The sequence below is a fragment of the Solanum dulcamara genome, chromosome 7, assembly GCF_947179165.1.
Source record: "Solanum dulcamara chromosome 7, daSolDulc1.2, whole genome shotgun sequence".
Taxonomy (NCBI): Eukaryota; Viridiplantae; Streptophyta; class Magnoliopsida; order Solanales; family Solanaceae; genus Solanum; species Solanum dulcamara.
Window position 1 is genome coordinate 10,205,549 of NC_077243.1, and position 18,260 is coordinate 10,223,808.

General features: G+C 35.3%; 1 protein-coding gene and 1 long non-coding RNA gene across 9 annotated transcripts; one reads left to right on the forward strand and one right to left on the reverse strand.

Annotated features, from left to right (window-relative positions):
- Positions 1 to 1,618: 1,618 nt before the first annotated feature.
- Positions 1,619 to 8,976, reverse strand: LOC129896976 (uncharacterized). 2 transcript variants are annotated; one of them, XR_008768096.1, is made up of 6 exons: positions 8,683 to 8,976; positions 4,582 to 4,938; positions 4,240 to 4,314; positions 4,092 to 4,123; positions 2,351 to 2,429; positions 1,619 to 2,239 (listed from the first exon to the last, which is right to left on the reverse strand). It is a non-coding gene; the product is annotated as an uncharacterized LOC129896976 (long non-coding RNA). The 2 variants fall into 2 exon arrangements; XR_008768095.1 differs by having other exon boundaries at positions 4,597 to 4,938; positions 8,683 to 8,974.
- A 6,508-nt stretch (positions 8,977 to 15,484) lies between these two features.
- LOC129894174 (protein DEHYDRATION-INDUCED 19 homolog 5-like) lies at positions 15,485 to 18,219 on the forward strand. 7 transcript variants are annotated; one of them, XR_008767637.1, is made up of 6 exons: positions 15,497 to 15,813; positions 16,455 to 16,600; positions 16,720 to 16,797; positions 16,902 to 17,143; positions 17,303 to 17,537; positions 17,884 to 18,023. XR_008767637.1 is itself a non-coding variant. In XM_055969732.1 (5 exons), exons 1-5 carry the CDS (start codon positions 15,729 to 15,731, stop codon positions 17,984 to 17,986), a joined length of 651 nt encoding a protein of 216 aa, XP_055825707.1. In that variant the 5' UTR covers positions 15,485 to 15,728; the 3' UTR covers positions 17,987 to 18,219. The 7 variants fall into 7 exon arrangements, 3 of the variants coding, with proteins under 3 accessions (XP_055825707.1, XP_055825708.1, XP_055825706.1); XR_008767638.1 differs by having other exon boundaries at positions 17,887 to 18,023; XR_008767640.1 differs by having other exon boundaries at positions 17,335 to 17,537.
- Positions 18,220 to 18,260: the final 41 nt, after the last annotated feature.

Consider the following 18,260-nt stretch of genomic DNA (forward strand, 5'->3'; position numbering starts at 1 on the left):
CTTGGAGCTCTAAGTTGGTTTGAGTTTCTGGAACCTAGGTTGCTTCCAGTATTCAGAGCAGCAGGTTTGTTAGTAGATTTAATAGCATCAAAATTATTTGACACTTTCATAGGATTGCTATTAGGAACATAAGGTCTATGGATAGGTTGAGATTTCACATTGAGCCCCCTGTTCAACTGGGCAGGTTGTTTGTTTTTTTCAACATTACCAAGTATTATGTTCCCCTGCTCCTTGTGCTTAGCAACAAGATCAGCATCAACATTGTGAGTTGAATTCTGAATTTCCTCATTATTCTTGGTCACAGCAAGATGCAAATTAGTAGGCTTAACAGTAGCAGCATTAGCTAAATTTCCTTTTTGTACATTATTATCAAGTAAGCTAAGTTCATGAGGTTCGACAGTGTCACTATGCATTTGAACAACATTGTTACTATGATCAGCACTTTTTACTAGATATTGGTTGAAATAGTTAGAAGACTTACCTGGATGAGCCACAGTAGAAGCACTGTTCCATTGCTTATCAGTGAAGTTCCCCTTCGAAATTTCTTTTGGGGCATGACCATTTTCTTCAATGCCTTCCAATATTAGCATTCTATTTCCTTGTTGGTGATTTTGAACATGATCCAATACAACAGCCACAGCTTCAGATCGAACAACACTGTGACAGTGTTCTTCAGGGAGATGCAAGTCTTGACGACTTTTTGAATTTGAGCTTGTTGATGGTGATTCGAGGCACTCTATATAGCTTGGAAGCTTCATAACACCTTGATGAGTCTTTTGGAATTGGTCTCTTGCCAATTGGTTCACCGGAGCTCCGACACCACCAAAGTCGTCTTGACGCCTTTTTGAATTTGAACTTGTTTGTAGAGATTCGAGACATGTGTTATAGTTAGAAACCTTATCCACACTGTTACGCACCTTTTGGTATTGATCTTGGATGAATTGGCTCGCCGAAGCTCCGACGACTCCATTGTTGTCAGAGCTCAAGGATAAATTCGAAGAGTGTGGCAGTGATTCGAGATGGCGCACATGGCTGGGGAGATTGATAACAGCTTGAGGAATATTTTGGCATTCATCTTGTGCATTATGGCTTGCCGGATCTCCGGCGCCGACAACAATTTGTTTGCCGGAGTTGATTTCGCTGGAGATTTTTGTTCCTAGCGGGGCGCCTTGTCCTTGCGAACAAAGCCCAGGTGGTGCGAGGGATCGAATATCGCCGGAGGTGGCTGGAAATTGAAGGCGCAGTGGTGGCGCACTAGCAGCGATGCTGAGCTGATGCGCCTCTACATTTCTCTCAATTAGGACTAAATTTTTTTGTGAATTTTGCACTGTGGTTGGCATATGGGATGAAGAATCATCTCCAATATTGTTTATAACCTTTAGCAATCCACGATTTCTCAAGGATATGATTTTTTCAGCTTGCAGCAGCTCCTTACTCGAACAATGAACAATGATCACTTCAGTCTTTTGCAAATTTGAGGAGCTGTAGATGGAATCTGAAGGTGAGGTAACTTTCGTTGTGTTCGTATCGACGGAATCTACGATTCCATCTTTCGAACGAAATTTTTTAGGATTCAAGATTTGGGGTTTAGAGATAGGATTAGGGTTAGGTTTGGGGTCTGGGTTTAATGTTTATGATTTGGGGTTTGAGGTTCAAATTTAGATTTTGATGTTTAGGGTTCAAAGTTCAAGGCATTCATAATTGAGGTTAGGGTTTGGGGTTTGGAATTCAGGGTTTAGAACTTAGGGTTCAAGGTTCAGAGATTAGAATTAAAGGCTCGGAGTTTAAAAGTCAAGGTTCGGGATTCGAAGTTCAAGGTTTGTATTTTAAGGTTGGGAGTTCATGTTCAAACTCAGGGTTCCAAAAAATATATGTTTTATATGTTTGACTTTTAACATAATTAATTTTTATACACGGCAAGCTGTTTTCTACAACTTCTGTAGTCAAAGAATAAACAAATATGTACACGATAAACAATGATGTCTCACTTGTAGTTGTTTTTATCAGTGAAAAATGAAAAGAATAATCAAAAAGATGTCTCACTTGTACCTGCCCCAAGTCTCATTGAACTGGTCTTAAAACCATTTCCATCTAAAATGTTGACAATTAGGAATTAACACGCATGACACAGAAAAGGACACCATGTTAACACTGTCCAATAGTTGAAGCTGACTTCTTATCTGAAAACCCAAAGCTCATAAACGATGTATGGATTCTGTGTCCATTCCATCACCATCATCTGAAACAGAGATTACAAAGATTCACTATCTCATACTCTAATCAAACAAAACCAGACCGACCAAAGCATCACTATCAGGTGCTATTCACAAACAAGAAAGAAATGGAATACCTTGAACCATTACAGCTGAACTTCCGTTCCTTGGATTTGGAGTTTTATCTACAATAACAAAGGAGGCTCCATTTTGTATCTAACCAGTGGAAGTAACAAGGGTGCGGCGCAACATAGAAAGGAAAATATTAGCATAACGATTTGGACAAAAGGCTTACAACAAAACAAACTAGATTCTTACAGCAAACTTTTGAACATATACACATCCATGTCATGAAGTACACATCCAGAGGCCAAGAATATCTGTCCCATAGAGTCTCATCCAATGTGTTACCCATTATAATTTCACTATCAGGCCAGCTAAGCATTTACTTCATTTATTAGCATAGGGGTTACCAACCATATTATACATAGCATAAGACTTCTATATTAGGAACACCTTTCACTGTTAATTAAGACAAGAAGTTTTCCTATTCCACATGGTATCAAGACCTTTGCGATCTTGGTTGAGACTCAAGTAGCTTCCGCTTCCGGCTGGTGGTACCGGCCAATGTGTGATGCCCACTGACCCATTTTTTTCTTTTTTTGTGCTTCCTTGTGGTGCCTAGAGATTCTCTTCTCTTTGGAAATTAGTGTCTTTATCTTTGGACTACTGTTCAAGTGTCGCTCCTCTCTCTACGATAGCTAAGCACTGTTCATCTCTTTGGGAACTGATGCTTCTATCTTTTACATGACTGAGTGCCCTCATCTACAACGACTACATCTCAATCCCAAACAAGTTAGAGACGGCTGTATGAATTCTGACTGACCAATGTCTTATCATTGTTCTGCCAATTCAAGTTATGTTAATGTTCTAGGGATTGCAACACCATCTCTTTTCGGTGATTGAGAATACATGTACAGATACCTACGACTTTCCAGAGGAAAGAAATGCATCACCTCTTTTCTTTTTGGTGATGTGCACATGCCAGAGGATATTTTAATTATAAAATATTTACTTATTAGCTTAGCGATTGACTGCATACCATATTATATACAGCCTATGACTCCTATATAAGGAGCACCTCTTGTACATTGTTAATTAAGTCACTTAAAAGTTTTTCTACTTTTACACTGTCCTCTTTTGTAATACATAAGTTGGTGTGTACTAAGAACAGAGTGGAAACCCAACATCCAAGAAAGAGCACTATAGAAAAGAACTAGCCTAGTGTATCCAGGCATCTACATATACATGGATTTGCTATGTGCTCTAAAAGTACACCCGAAAAATGTTCTTTATGTGTGGCAGTGAATATTTCTTCCCCAAAAATGCTTCTCTGTTCCATTCCTTCCAGATTGTCCAAATATGGCATGTGGAAAGATCTCTGCCATTCTGCTCATACTTGCAACATTCTAAGAAGCTTCCAGCATTTCAAAAACTCAAAGCAACTAGATGAGTACTAAAGAGCACCATTGCACCAGAGTATAAATTTATAAGATTATCGACTAATTAAGTCTTCTTGAAAGGGCAGACTCCTCACCATCTCTATATCTCCAGCTACCTCTATTTTTTTTTCTCTCCTTATTTAAGCTACTTTTTTCTGGACTACTGCTTCTTTAGCTTGCTGTAACTTTTTTCTTTCTTTTCATGTATTACGGATGCCATTCATTGTTCATAGTGAACAACTTCTCTCTATGTATTTCATTTATTGGAAATTTTCAGCAACCACCAATGATAATCATGTGCCCCTAATACTAGTATAGCTTTTGCTACCAAAAAAAAAAAGAAACAAAAAAGAATAAGCTTGAAAAAGAGGCTTACCTCATCAACAACGTTGTCAAGAGAGGCCAAGGCTTTAGACACCACAGAACAATAATGACTATGTTAGCACTCCGGTAAACGCATTCGCAATAATCCTATTACCACACAAGAATATGAAAACGAAAAATCAACCAGCAATTGCATATACCACCAAATGCCCATTTATCGGAAGTGGCGTTTGAGTGAAGGAACTTCGGGTAAATGTGCAGGAAATTGGAGCCTTCTGTATAGTGCCACAAATAAGATGATAACAATATTAGATGCAAAACACATACTTGAACTACAGATAAAGAATTAGGCTATAAGGCAATATAGAAAGGTAAGCAACGAAATATTTGACCAACTACTCAAAACAACTCACTTAGTTGTAGCAGATAATCTTCATTTGGTCTTTTACCCAATTGAACATAATCATCATTTGCTAAAAATATTTTTTTGTTGAGAAGGGATCATTTGCTAAGAATAAATTTAAAAAGGAAAAAATGGGTACTTCAGAGCATAATACTTTTAACGGTGGACTTAGTAGCACGCGCCTCATCATAATTTCCAGCTTTCCAGAACTGGCGAGATAGGGGTGCTGAACATATTTGTGATGTAGAACAAAGACTTGAATCATCTATCAGAGACTGATCTTGATCCAAGACAGTGGTTCCACTCTGTTTAGTAGCTGTAGAATCTTGCCACCCGCAGCTTCTTGAGGAGTTTTGATATGGCAAAGAGTCAGCTTCACAGTATTCTATTTGTGGAATTTAACTTTCAACCAATTTTGCTTCCAACTTAACAGTCTCCCTCACCTCCAACGTCGTTACTACACAAGCCAACCATATTTGTAGAACACATCCCAGGACTGACAAGAAATTAAATAAGGGAAAGTAAGTATACAAATAAATAAGTTAAAATGTGAGATAGAGAACTCGAGGGTCGAACAACCAATGACTGAAAGTACAACAGGAGGCCAGTAAAACAGGACACACAAGACTAGGGATACTTGCATCTCCTAGAACTTTTGAAACCGTGCCAAACATCTGGAGACTCAAACAAGAAATAGATCAACCCTTTTTTTACAAGGTCCGGTGTGAGTAAATTTTACCAATGCCTGCTTCAGACTCACATTTATATGGTAGAAAAGAAATAGAGCAACCCTTCACTTCAGTCTTTTACATTTTTGGTGTACGGCTCGCAGAGGTCATTCTCACAACACATCTTTGTGCAATACATCAAACTTCAACTTACTATCACACATTTTGGCCCTAATGTCAGACTAATCAAATCTTGAAACCAGATACCAAATAGATTGTCTGTTTTGCCTTGCTTAAGCAAGGGTTCACCCGGAGCACTACGGTGTGTGCCTCATTGCACATGGATTTTGTCTTGGAGAGAATGACACTAAACAATAAATACCTCACCTAATTGAATTTCTTTCAGTTCTTTTTGTCTAATCACAAATTCTTGAAGGGACTAAAGTTATAACCACTTTACACCATAAGGGATTGATTAGTATGGAATTTTTATGACATTATAAGAAGGCATTGCAAATGTTAATAGCTAATTCCCTCTCACGTTACAAGATAACTAGAGATATTGCAATGCAATAGCAACTGTGCAGGCTACCTGGTTTCGAGAGGTACTTCACAACTATGAGGAAGAATAAAACATTAACGGTAAGACCCCGGGAATGTAGAAGGTCCTAAACCAAGGAACAAATGAGAAAAATCTCAGAAAGTTGTAGAAACTGGCACCAGGAGTTGACCACGGAAGCCATCACGGGCCGTGATAAGCATCACAGATCGTGGTGAGCAATCGTGGTGGAGATTCAGAGATTCAGAGATTCAGACTTGCAGGGAAGGGACCACAATGGAGGACCATGGACCGTGGTGAGCACCACGGACCATGAAGCCCTCCGTGGTGACCCCTCCCCAAGACCCTCAGGAATTTTCTCAAGGCAAGGTCTACGGACGACCACCACGGATCGTGGAACCCTCCACGGACCGTGGTATGTCCCCGTGGTGATCACTCTGCAGGCTTCATGCAGAACCTGCACCACGGCCACCTTTCACGGCCCGTCGTGCTCTTCATGGACCGTGAAGGGGTTCCGTGGTGAAAGTTCAGAGACTCTCCCTGCAGGTTTTTCCAAAATATTTTTCAAGTCCCTTACCACGGGCCGTGGTGAGCACCACGGACCGTGAAGGGTCCCCGTGAAGCTAGTTCCGATCAGATTTTAAGAGGTACATTTGGTCTTTTCTTGCGTTTTAATTCAAAGTGGAGTCATTTTGAGGGTAGAATTCACCCATCTAAAGACCCTAAGCCCTTCCAAGACCTCATTCTTCACACTTAGACTCAAAACCCTCAAATCATCTCTTCTCAAACTCCCCCAAGAACTTCAAGGCAAGCTAAGGTTTCTTTTCAAGGCATCTTCAAGCCTCCTTTCCTTCTCAAGCTTTCATTAGGGAATTTGTTTCCCCTAAGGTATGTGGTTTCATCCATGGGTTCTTCCACCCATGGAGCCCAAATGTTTTCCTCAACTTGATGTTTCAAATTCTAAATGATGAATTCTTATGGACTTTTACATGATGACTCTAAATGCATGGATTATGATATATTTTAAGTTTATTCACTTATATTGATGTATATTGACTCTCAATTTCATAAAAAGAAGGATTTGTTAAGGTTCTTATATAAAGGCTTGAAAGTGGTTTTAAAGGGTATATGGTGGGTTGTTTTAAGATGTTTAATTTGATGCATTTCCATCGCTCTCATGCATACAAGTATTCTTTAAATGTATTTGAAGGTTACGAAATGAACTCACCTAGTTTTCTTATGTTAAAGTAAAATTGAAATGAAAGCTTTGACTCCAAATGAAAGTATATGAAGCAAATGTTTATGTTTAAGGGAGTCATATGAAATGATTGAATGATGATGAAGGGGCTATTTAACCGATTTGAAAGGATTCAATGTGAAAGGACAATTCTCACATTTTGAATCAAATGAAATGTTTTTAATGAGCTATTCCTCCGAATGATAATTTGATGTTTAAGTTATATAAATGCCTATACTATTATGATATTCAAATGTATTCTGTGGGATTGACCTAGCACCGAATGTAGCATGTAGATGGGGACTCGACCTAACGAATCCTTAAGTAAAGTCTCATGTTGCATTAACTATGCGCTAATATAAGAGCCCTTGTAGGCTATTTAGGCTAGTGGATTAACGATTAGCCATTAAAGTTAAAGTTAAGGAAATAATTAAAGTTGACGGAATTCTACCCGGTAAATAGTGTCCCCGTGCCAACGTAGGGGGTTATGTTGGATTCCATGTGATAGCTCGCATGATCTTAAATGTCGGTTACTGTCATCTTCCCACAAAATGAATATTTTAAGGTTTCATATGATGATTTCTCATGCATGCATTCACTTATGTATACTGTTTATAAATGGCTTAATGTCTTCATTGTATAGCATGCTCACATACTGAGTACATTCAAAGTACTAATGCATACTTTTGCCTACATAATATCACCATGTAGGGACCGGCGTTGTTCCACACTCTCCTCTTCGTGGCTAAGTTGGTTGTTGAAGGCTACTACTAGTTGGTGAGTTTCCATGTGTCGGGAACAACATCCCTAACTTTCTAGCTTATGCTTTGTATAGACTATTGAGTTACTTTTTGTACTTTTGACTTATATCTTGAGGGTGAGCTAGGGGCATATCTTAGCCCCCGCCAGGACTCTAAAGTAGAAGGTATGGTTGGACAAAATGTATGATCTTCAATGACTTGGACTCATATTTTATGTGGAATCCCTTAGTCCCGATATCCCTCACATTTCCGTTTGTTTGATTATCATTACCGATGAAAAGCTTAATGAAATGATAAGAGGCTTGGCTGAGGTGCTTCCGGGTACTTCATTTGCCGTGTCACGTCTAGGCCCTAAGTTTGGGTCGTGACATTAACCAGTTCCGGACTATCCGTGATATAGACACTAGCACTGTGTAGAATGAATTTTAAATCTCTTTACATAGTTTGACAAATCTCACCACTCCTAACACTCTTTTTACAGGAAATGACTTCTTAAAGGATGTGTATTGATACAACCCCTCTCCCCAACTCTCTTCTTTTGAATTCATCTCCAAAGCAAGGTGGCTACAGCACGAGTGAAGGTAATACTTAGGGAGAGATTGATAGTAACTAAAACACTATAAGACAGTTTGCAAAAGGGTTAGAATCTTCAATTTTCTACCACTCTATTCCACGTTTTAAGGATTTAATGGACCACGGAACGAATTGAAACTCTCCTCTCCCAATCGGATTCTCCCTTTTATTCTCTCTTTTATTTCCTTCTTTCCCCTTCCCAATATTATCAATCAATTCTGTGAATTAAGTTTGAGTGTAACTGATCGCTAGGACCGAATACCAAAATCATCCCCAACAGAAAGGTTAAAAGATTTCTTGCCTCGACAGTACTTTTGACACCCAAAATTCTTTCCATGCAAAATTAAACAAGACAAGTGCAAGTCTACAACCCATTCACCCTACATAAAATACTAATAGGCAATAATGGCAACGGAATGAAATTTCTCAAAATAAACCAAACCTGATGCGAAGAATTCGAACTTCATTTTCACAGCCCTTTTTATGTCCCCACAACTGGTCATCTTCTTGCATCCACGTTCAACTCAAGGCCGGCTCAACCAAAAGCCACTAAAGCAGTGGCTTCAGGCCCCAAAACATTAGGGCCTCCACAGAACCAAATTCAGTTACGAAAACATACCGAATATGCACAAAAAAAAAACAAATTCCAGCAAGAGGCAAGATTAAACAAAGAACCAAAAGAGCAGACAAAATAAAAAAAGGAGATACATACATAAAGTCAAAATTATATATGTTTGCGTATTTGAAATATAAAAAACAATTAACGTCGCTAATGAATTTCTGCCTGAAATGATACACTTTTAACTTTTATCATAGGCTTTTATTTGAACAGATTTTACTATTTTGGCCCAAATTTGTCAATAGGGGCCCAAAGACTACATTTCTCGGCTAGAGACTAGGCCCATGACTAAAATAATCCAGTTACTGTTAAATTATATGTAAATTTTACCTAAATCCGAAAGTGATTCTTTCCAATTATACTCTATTTTTATTCTTTTAAAAATTACCCAAAATTTCTTTTTTTTGGTGGAATTCGAATACATCACGTACATCTTGATACATTACGTAAAGTGATGTATCCGACCAATTCATCGCATAAAGTGATGTATACGACGTCCTGATACATTACGTAAAGTAATGTATTCGACCGATACATCATGTACAGTGATGTATCATAGAATTGGAAAGAGTAGAGATTTTTGTAATTTTTTTAAATGATAGAAAATTTTAGAGAATATGGTAAAATAAATTGTATATTTAGGTCATTTTTTCAAATTATAATCTATCCATCTCAATTTATATGAGTTGGTTTGACTTAACAAGAAGTTTAAGACAGAAAGACAAGCTTTTGAAACTTATGATCTAAAATAAGTCATAAATATTTATATGGCTATAAATCATTTCATTAAGGGAAAAATTGTCATTTTAAAGTTAAATTGTTGCTAAATATATAATTGTGTCATTCTTTTTGAGACTGAGTAAAAATGAAAGTAAGTCATATAAATTCGGACAGGGGTAGTAGTATAGTAATTTTGATATTATAGTCCCCCGTATAATTTCTTATTGAACTAAACATTTTTCCTTGGAGAAAAAAATAGGAATCAAACATCTATTTCTTTATAGTAAAAGTGGAACGGCCTTAAGTCAAAAAATAAAGTGCATAAATACCCTTCTAAATTACATTTAGAATAATTTTTACATGCGAAAAGTTTCGAAAATAGATGGATCTAAACTTAGGTGATTGATGTTCATATAAATTTCAAGTCCCCTATGAATTCTGTATGTATTTGGGATTAATTTCAACCGCTAACTTTTGTTACTGAAAAAGAGCTTAGTTTGTTTTCTTTATGTGTAATTGATCTATTAACAAATTTTGTATTGTCATTTGAAAATAGTTTTTTTCTTTATGATTTAATATTGCGTCATAAATACATTTGTTTTGTATTCATAAAATGTGATTTGGATTACACTATCACACAATGACATAATTCGTAATGTTTCTGCTTTTTACTAACTAGAAATGAAAATATTTCGATATACGAGCTGAAATAATAAAAATTTTGTTCTAATGTATCATTATTTATTTTTAAAAACTGATTTATTAGTATTGAAATTACTTTTCAATCAAACTTGTGTTTACACGACTTCATAAAGAGAATGCAAACCTGTTTCATTCAACTCTTTTGCCACTAATACTCCCAAAAAAAAAAGTATACTTTGGAGGAAAAAAATAGGAGATGTCACTTTCCCAACCCCTTTTTCCCTTCTACGTTTTCCCTCCTTTTTCTTCTACTTTTTCTCCTCCACTAATTTTTGTTCCACCAAGTTGAGGAATCTAACTTATATCAATTTGTTGTTTTCTTCGTACAGTGGTTATAAATGTAAATATACATACAAAAAAATCATTTGCTTCTTTCTATTTTCTCTTATTCTCTACTTCTTATTTTGCTAAATTAGTTTATTTTATAACACATTATTAACACGAATTTTCATCGCTTTGAGCTATATTTTTAAGAAGGTAACAAAAGGGGTAAGAATTTTATTTTCTTAAAATATTTAATATTTCTAAATTTGAATTTGTTGCTCTTGACATGTCTGGAAAAAACTACTCATCATGGGCACTAGATGCCAAAATACATCTAGAATCGATAGTTCTGACAGACACCATCAAAGATAATTGCGTGGAAAGTTTCTCACTATCTCATTTTGATCCACGTACCCGCACATATGAGCATGAGGTCTAGAAGATCATCCACTTACAGAAAAATAGCAAATCAAATACCAGATGCATTTACTGATTTGAAACGGATAACTAAATCACATATCTCTGCAGTGAATGTGCCTATCCGAATTGATGTCCCCAAAGGACCATCTACTAGTATCATAACTTTTGAATCCTAAACACGCCTGAAGCATGGTAGACCATTGGGTTCAAAGGATAAAAATCCTAGAAAGAGAATGGAGAGGAATAATAAAAATGATACTACGCAAGAACCTCCTGAAGAAGGTCAAGATTTGAGTAATCCTGATATTCCTGAAGAAATCAGTGAATCTGAGACTCAAGTGAATAAAAAACTTTCAATAAGTTCTATCGGTGATGAGATAAATTTAGATCGATCGAAAATTACGGTGGATAATATTTTTGCATGTAATGTTGCACTTAACCTCATGCAAGATAGTGAAAGTCTTGATCCTAAATCCATCGAAGAATGTAGACGTAGATGTGATTGGCCAGAATGACAAAAGGTAATTCAATCAAAATTAGACTCGCTTGCTAAACGTGAGGTTTTTGGATCTGAAGGTGTAAAACTAGTTGGCTATAAATGGATTTTTGTGCGAAAACGAAATAAGAGAAATGAAATTATAAGATACAAGGCACGCCTTGTTGCATAAGGATTCTCTCAAAGACTCGGGGTCAACTATAAAAAAACATATTCACCTGTTATGGTTGGAATAACTTTTTGATATCTCATCAGTTTAGCTGTACATAAAAATCTTAAAATACATTTAATGAATATAGTTACAGCTTACCTTTATGGTTCACTTGATAATGAAATTTACATGAAAATGCAGAAGGATTAAAATTGCATGAACCATGTACTAAGTCTCGGGAGATGTACTCAATGAAACTGCAAAGATCATTATATGGTCTGAAATAATCAGGGCGTATATAGTATAATCGCCTTAGTGAGTACTTGATAAATGAAGGTTATATAAATGATGTCATTTGTCCATGTGTTTTATTAAAAAAAAAAATCAGAGTTTGTTATATTCGCCTTTTATGTTGATGACATAAATATCATTGGAACCCTGAAGAGGTCCAAAAGGCGATTGAATATCTAAATAAAAAATTTGAGATAAAAGAACTTGAAAAGACAAAACTTTGTCTAGGTCTGCAAATTGAATATTTAGCAGATGAGGTTTTTGTCCATCAATCTACCTACACTCAGACAATTTTAAAACGATTTTACATGGACAAAGCACATCCATTAAGTACTCCAATGGTTGTTCGATCAGTTGAAGTGGAAAAAGATCAATTTCGACTTTCAGAAGAGCATTAAGAACTTCTTGGTCCTGAAGTACCATATCTCAGTGCTATTGGTGCACTTATGTACCTTGCTAACACAACTAGACCTGATATAACATTTTCTCTTAAATTGCTGGCAAAGTATAGTTCATCCCCAACGCGAAGGCATTGAAACAGTATCAAACATATTTTGCAATACCTAAAAGGTACTATTGATATGAGATTGTTTTATACTAACAAAGGTTGCGCTGACCTTATTGGTTATGCAAATGCAGGTTATTTATAAGACCCACATAGAGCTCGATCTCAAACAAGCTATCTATTTACACACGAATGAACTGTTGTATCATGGCGCTCTACAAAACAGTCTATTGTTGCTACTTCTTCAAATCATGCTGAAATAATAACAATTCATGAAGCAAGTAAAGAATGTGTATGGTTGAGATGGATGACACAGTTCATCAAAGAAAGATGTGGCCCGGAAAATGATGTCAAAGTACCCACAATTATATTCGAAGATAATGTTGCGTGCATAACTCAATTGAAAGGTGGCTTCATAAAAGAAGACAGAACGAAGCATATTTCATCAAAATTATTCTTCACACATGATTTTCAGAAGAATGGTGATATTGATATACAACAAGTTCGTTCAGGTGATAAGCTTACAGATTTATTCAAAAAGGCATTACCAACATCAACTCTTGAGAAGCTAAGATATAAGGTTAGAATGCGTCGTCTCCAAAATATCAAATGAAATTTTCATCAGGGGGAGTAAAATATGCGCTGCACTCTTTTTTTCTTAACCAAGGTTTTGTCCCACTGGGTTTTTTCTGGTAAGGTTTTTAATGAGGCAGCACTCAAGACGTATTACGAGATGTGTGTACTCTTTTTTCTTCACTAGGCTTTTTTTCACTGAATTTTTCCTAGTAAAATTTTAACGAGACATAATATTTATGGATGTTTATGATAACTATGTAAATTGTTTCTTGTAATATTTTTTTTTAATTACACGTGGACATCCAAGGGAGAGTATTATGTAATTGGATGTCACTTTCCCTGCCCCTTTTTCCTTCTACGTTTTTCCTCTTTTTCTTCTATTTTTTCTCCTCCACTAACTTTTGTCCACCAAGTTGAGGAATCAACTTGTATCAATTTGTTGCTTTCTTCATTTGAGTGGTTATAAATAGCCACTGTAAATATAAATATACATACAAAAAAAATCATCTGCTCCTTTCTATTTTTTCATACTCTCTATTTTTTATTTGCTAAGTTAATTTATTTTATAACAAACCAAACATTTGTATACTCTTTAAATAAAACTTTTCTCACACCTAATCCCACCAAAAGAAAAGAATGAAAAGAAATCAATGGAATTATTTAATGAATGTTTTGTGTGGTTGTTTGGTCATGTGGGCACTTTACACCGTCCTTATGTTAATTATTTAAGAGACAATAATCACTTAGTCGCTATCTTTGACAATAAAGTAGTTTTAGGCCAGGTCTCTTATAATTACTTCCCCCTTTTTGCTACCACCATATTTACCTAACTATTATTTTCGTCACCAACATTTTAAGGTTTAGGTATTTAAGCTTTTTTATATTTATAATAACTACTTAATTATTATACTTAAGGGTATTAAACAGAAGGATTGAACTGAATTTGAATAAATTAAAATAAGCTGAGTTAATTAATGATCATGTCATGGTTGCTTGGGTTGAGACGTATGTGATTAATATAGGACAAACAATTGATAAATATTTGATTTGCTCAATTCTTACAAAAAAAAATTATATATAAGATTTTTCATTGATTAATTTGGATTATATATTTAATCTAAATCATGCTAATTTATAGATGGATTTATTGGATGGGTGAAGATAACTTAAATTAATAAATAAATGAGTCATTAATCTTATCAAACTTAAACAAAGTTAGCAAATTATGCTAATTTTGTCACACATTTCCTGGCCTCTTTTATGCATCTCTTTCAAAATACTTTTAGAATGGGAAGAAACTTTATTGAAAAGATTGCCGGGGGCAAATATGAAAAGTACCATAAACTATAGACTAATAATCCATTAAACTTATGATTTGCTTTTGTCATAAAGGTTTTGTGATAGCAGTATTATATGTTTCATTATTAAGTAAGCAACATTTTGATTTAAACAAAATTTGTTTTTGGAATTTACCATTTTGAGGAATGACAAATATGTTTTAACAAATCTTAACTTTTTTTTTTAAAAAATTAATTAAAAATTTAGGGATAGGAGAAAGGGAAATAAGAACAACAAATTAGAGATAAGTACGCTACATGGTCATTTGGCAAAAGTGATTATTAAAAAAATGATCATTCGTTGTATATGCATGTATAGTCAGTGTTTATTTCATGTATAGTCAAACCATATTCAGTTTTTGAGTATATCATAATGTATATTCAGTGTACAGCTCATGTATAGATAATCTATATTGTATAGTCAATATATACTTTCTGTGACTTTTGACAAGTTATATTGTATAGTTACTGTATATTTCTTATGATTTTGACTATTTTTTATATAAATAAAATATAACTATATTTATTATAAATTAATTAGTTTATAATGGACAAGCCTTCACTTCCTCGAACAAAATCTAACTCAAATAATTAAAATTTAAGCATATACTGATGTTACTAATTAATAGGATTATAGGTTAGTTCTACACTCTCTTCAGACCCACGATATGAAATTTCACTGGGTTGTTGTTGTTGTATAGGTTAGTTCCACCCACTAACTTATTTGTCTTTTTCTCTGAATTTATACTGGCATAGCTCCTACTATTTGTGAGTCAACAATTACATTTGTGTGAAAATAAAATTTCACATTACACGGCAACTCAACAAAGTCTACAATTGAAATCACTATATACTAATTACTAAATATATGGAGTATTTATTATACATTCGTCATACAAAGTATATACACCGACTACATTATACAATTTATTACGTTTATTTTTAATTTTTGTAGAATTCTTATGTTGTAGTACTGAGACTTGCTGGCTGCTGTCTTAACTAGCTTTCCATATTGTCAGTGAAAATTTACCATGGAGATAGGGGACACGTATCAAGAATATATTATCTAGCTTTTGTGTGTTAGAAAAGCTTACCAAAATAACTGACCCCACCACCCACCTTTCTATTTGAGTATAAACTTTTCCACCACTAAAATACAAAATAGTACAACACAACATCCCATCATCTAAGTAATTTAGAAGCTTAACAAAGGCAGCCACACTCTTTTGTTCCTCTTCTTCTTAAATCTTGGAAACCATCTCTTAAATACTATTATGTTTGTTTGATTTAGGTATCTAATTCAACAAAATCTGAAAACCCCTTCATTCTTTGCTTCAATTAGAAGAAGAAGCTGACTTATACAACTTTGATAAATTCAAGAAAAAAAGAAGAAGAGAGATTTGGAAAATGGATGTGGACTTTTGGGCTGCAAGAATAAATTCAGCTAGACATAATCGCTCTGCTGTACAAACAAACAGGCTCACCAATCATGGTATTAATTTATCAAATTGCATCACTTGTTTTGCCTTATTGCTTCTGTTAATTACTTTTGTTAGTTAAAATTTCTTCAAACGCTTTTAATTAAGTCCTCTGTCCTAGGGTTTTTTAGTACAGAGTATATAGTGTTCTTTTGAGTATTTTGGATTAAAGTAGATGTTTTATTTTCTGTTAAGCTTGTTCATTACTTGGTAATTATTTACACATTTTCATTTCCTTCACTTGCCAGATTTAGGAGTATCATCTTTGTATTCTTACGTAGTTGGATTTGTCAGTTTTCTTTGTTTTCTTCTTTTAAGGAGGATATTGTGTGGTAAATGAGGTTAGGACCATACAGATTCTTTAGAAACTTGTCATATTTGCAGATGCTTAACTCCTTGCTTTTTCATCTTCTCTTCTTGATTTTCTTTTGTATGATTTCACAAAAAGATGGATAATTTTAAATGAAAAAAAAATGAGTCAGAAATCCAACATCTACCATATGGATGGATTCATTTGCCATTAAACTTTTTTGACTTGGAAAAAATACAAATAACAATGGGGTGGATGACTTGCTATTCCACTTTATGTCATTTGCTTTCACAATTTAATGTTCCTAAATTTCAAAGTTCATTATGGTTTCTTTTGGAAATCAAGCAGATAGTCTCTCAAATGTGGATAAAACTGAAGGAGAAGAGGATGTAAGAGCCTGGTTCCCTTGCCCTTTCTGTTATGTTGAAATTGAAGTCCAGATGCTTTGCAACCATTTGCAAGAAGAGCATTGCTTTGACTTTAGAAACGCGGTAATGTTGACATACTGATAATGGTTTCTTTTGTTACTTTCTTGAAGAACAAGTGTGTTGTGTCAAATGGGAAATGAACAATGAAACATGCTAATTTCTGCTGTTTTTTTCTTGAACAGGTTTGTCCCATATGTGCTGCAACATTAGGCAAAGATCCTCTGGGGCATTTTATGGTACAGCATGCACAATCAGTGAAGGTGAGCTTAGTTCACTGAGGAGTACACACGTTTTCGGTTATTAGCATCTAGTAGTAAGCAAACACCTCTCTTCCTACCTATTTTTTTTTCATTTTTTTTTGCAGAGGAAGAGAAAGTTCCTGAAGTCGGGCTTCTGGAATAATACTACAGCAATAACTGGCAAGGACCCCCACGAAATAAATTCGTTCCTGTGCACAAATTTAGGGGTTGGTCGTTACAATGTACAAGAACCTGCTCCTGATCCCCTTCTGCTGTCATTTCTGTGTAACGTGGCTCCTTCTGATCCTAAAGATGATCCACAAAACAACTCTCCTAGCAGTGTTGCTGCTACTCCTGATGTAGAAAGGTAACTGTTGAGGAAAATTTATTTGATATGCAAGCATATAATTATTCAGCTTTCCTGCAAATTTAACATAAAACAAACTGGAATTACTAGTGCTAAACGTGAAATAAAATGTAAGCAAACTTGGAATTCATACTAAAAAAATGTACCTTTCTGTATTAGTTGTCACTGGAATAAACAGAGAATCTATGTAGGTGGTGTTCTTTCCTTCTTTCTCAACCCAAAGCAAGCCAACTTCTTGAGAAACCAATGCATGCCATTCAATGTAGATTCAGCTTCTTTCTGGTGTATCATGTTTAGTACCCCATCATGTTGAAGTTTGGACTTATCGTCTTTGGCATACAAGAAGACGGTGATGAAAGGGCAGTGATGAACACATTAAACATATGAAACAAAGGTACCATAGCTTGATATGTCCTGTGAATTCTACCCTCAGCCCTTTGAATTAAATGTTGATTGATGCCAAAATGGACCATCCTGAGGTATCATTGTTGTGGCAAACTATTGCTTAATTTGAACATGCAGGACTCTCTAGATTTATCAACAATTGACGCGTCCAGATTATGGATGTAATTAGTCTTATTATAAAGCTAGACAAGTTAATTTTCTTTCTCCTATAATCCTCCCCCCCCCCCCCCCCCAAACACACACACAAGAACAACTGGAACAAGAGCGAGTTTCAAGAGGAAACTGGCAGTGCAATGCAATCATGGCATTGACGAGAAATCTATTTTCTTCTGCAGCAGCAAGCAGCCAGTATGTGATCCAGCCCTGGTAGAACGGTATGAAGAGAAAAGGCAAAGAGCTATGTTTCTTCAAGAGCTTATTGCTTCAACTATCTTCTAAGACGTGCATGACCATACGGAAGATCCAACCCAACCAAGAGAACAGCTTTAGAACATATGTATGGAATAATGGTTCACGGTATCTAGGTGCTATATATATTCCAGTACTAGCTAAAGTCTTGAATTATCTAATAACTTCATTCACTAGAAACTGTTAACACGAACACATCCACTGCATAGTATTTGTATCCAAACAATGTAAGTGCAAATGGAGAGTTTTCAAGTGTGTTCGTACTTTGGTGAATTTCAGATAGTAGGGATTATGGAGTAATTTA

Bases quoted from the DNA above. Each gene is read 5' to 3' on its own strand.
- LOC129894174 (XM_055969731.1), top strand. From the start codon at position 15,729: ATGGATGTGGACTTTTGGGCTGCAAGAATAAATTCAGCTAGACATAAT. The intron at 15,814-16,454 runs GTATTAATTTAT...TTGGAAATCAAG, and splicing joins AAACAGGCTCACCAATCATG to CAGATAGTCTCTCAAATGTG. The intron at 16,601-16,719 runs GTAATGTTGACA...TTTCTTGAACAG, and splicing joins GCTTTGACTTTAGAAACGCG to GTTTGTCCCATATGTGCTGC.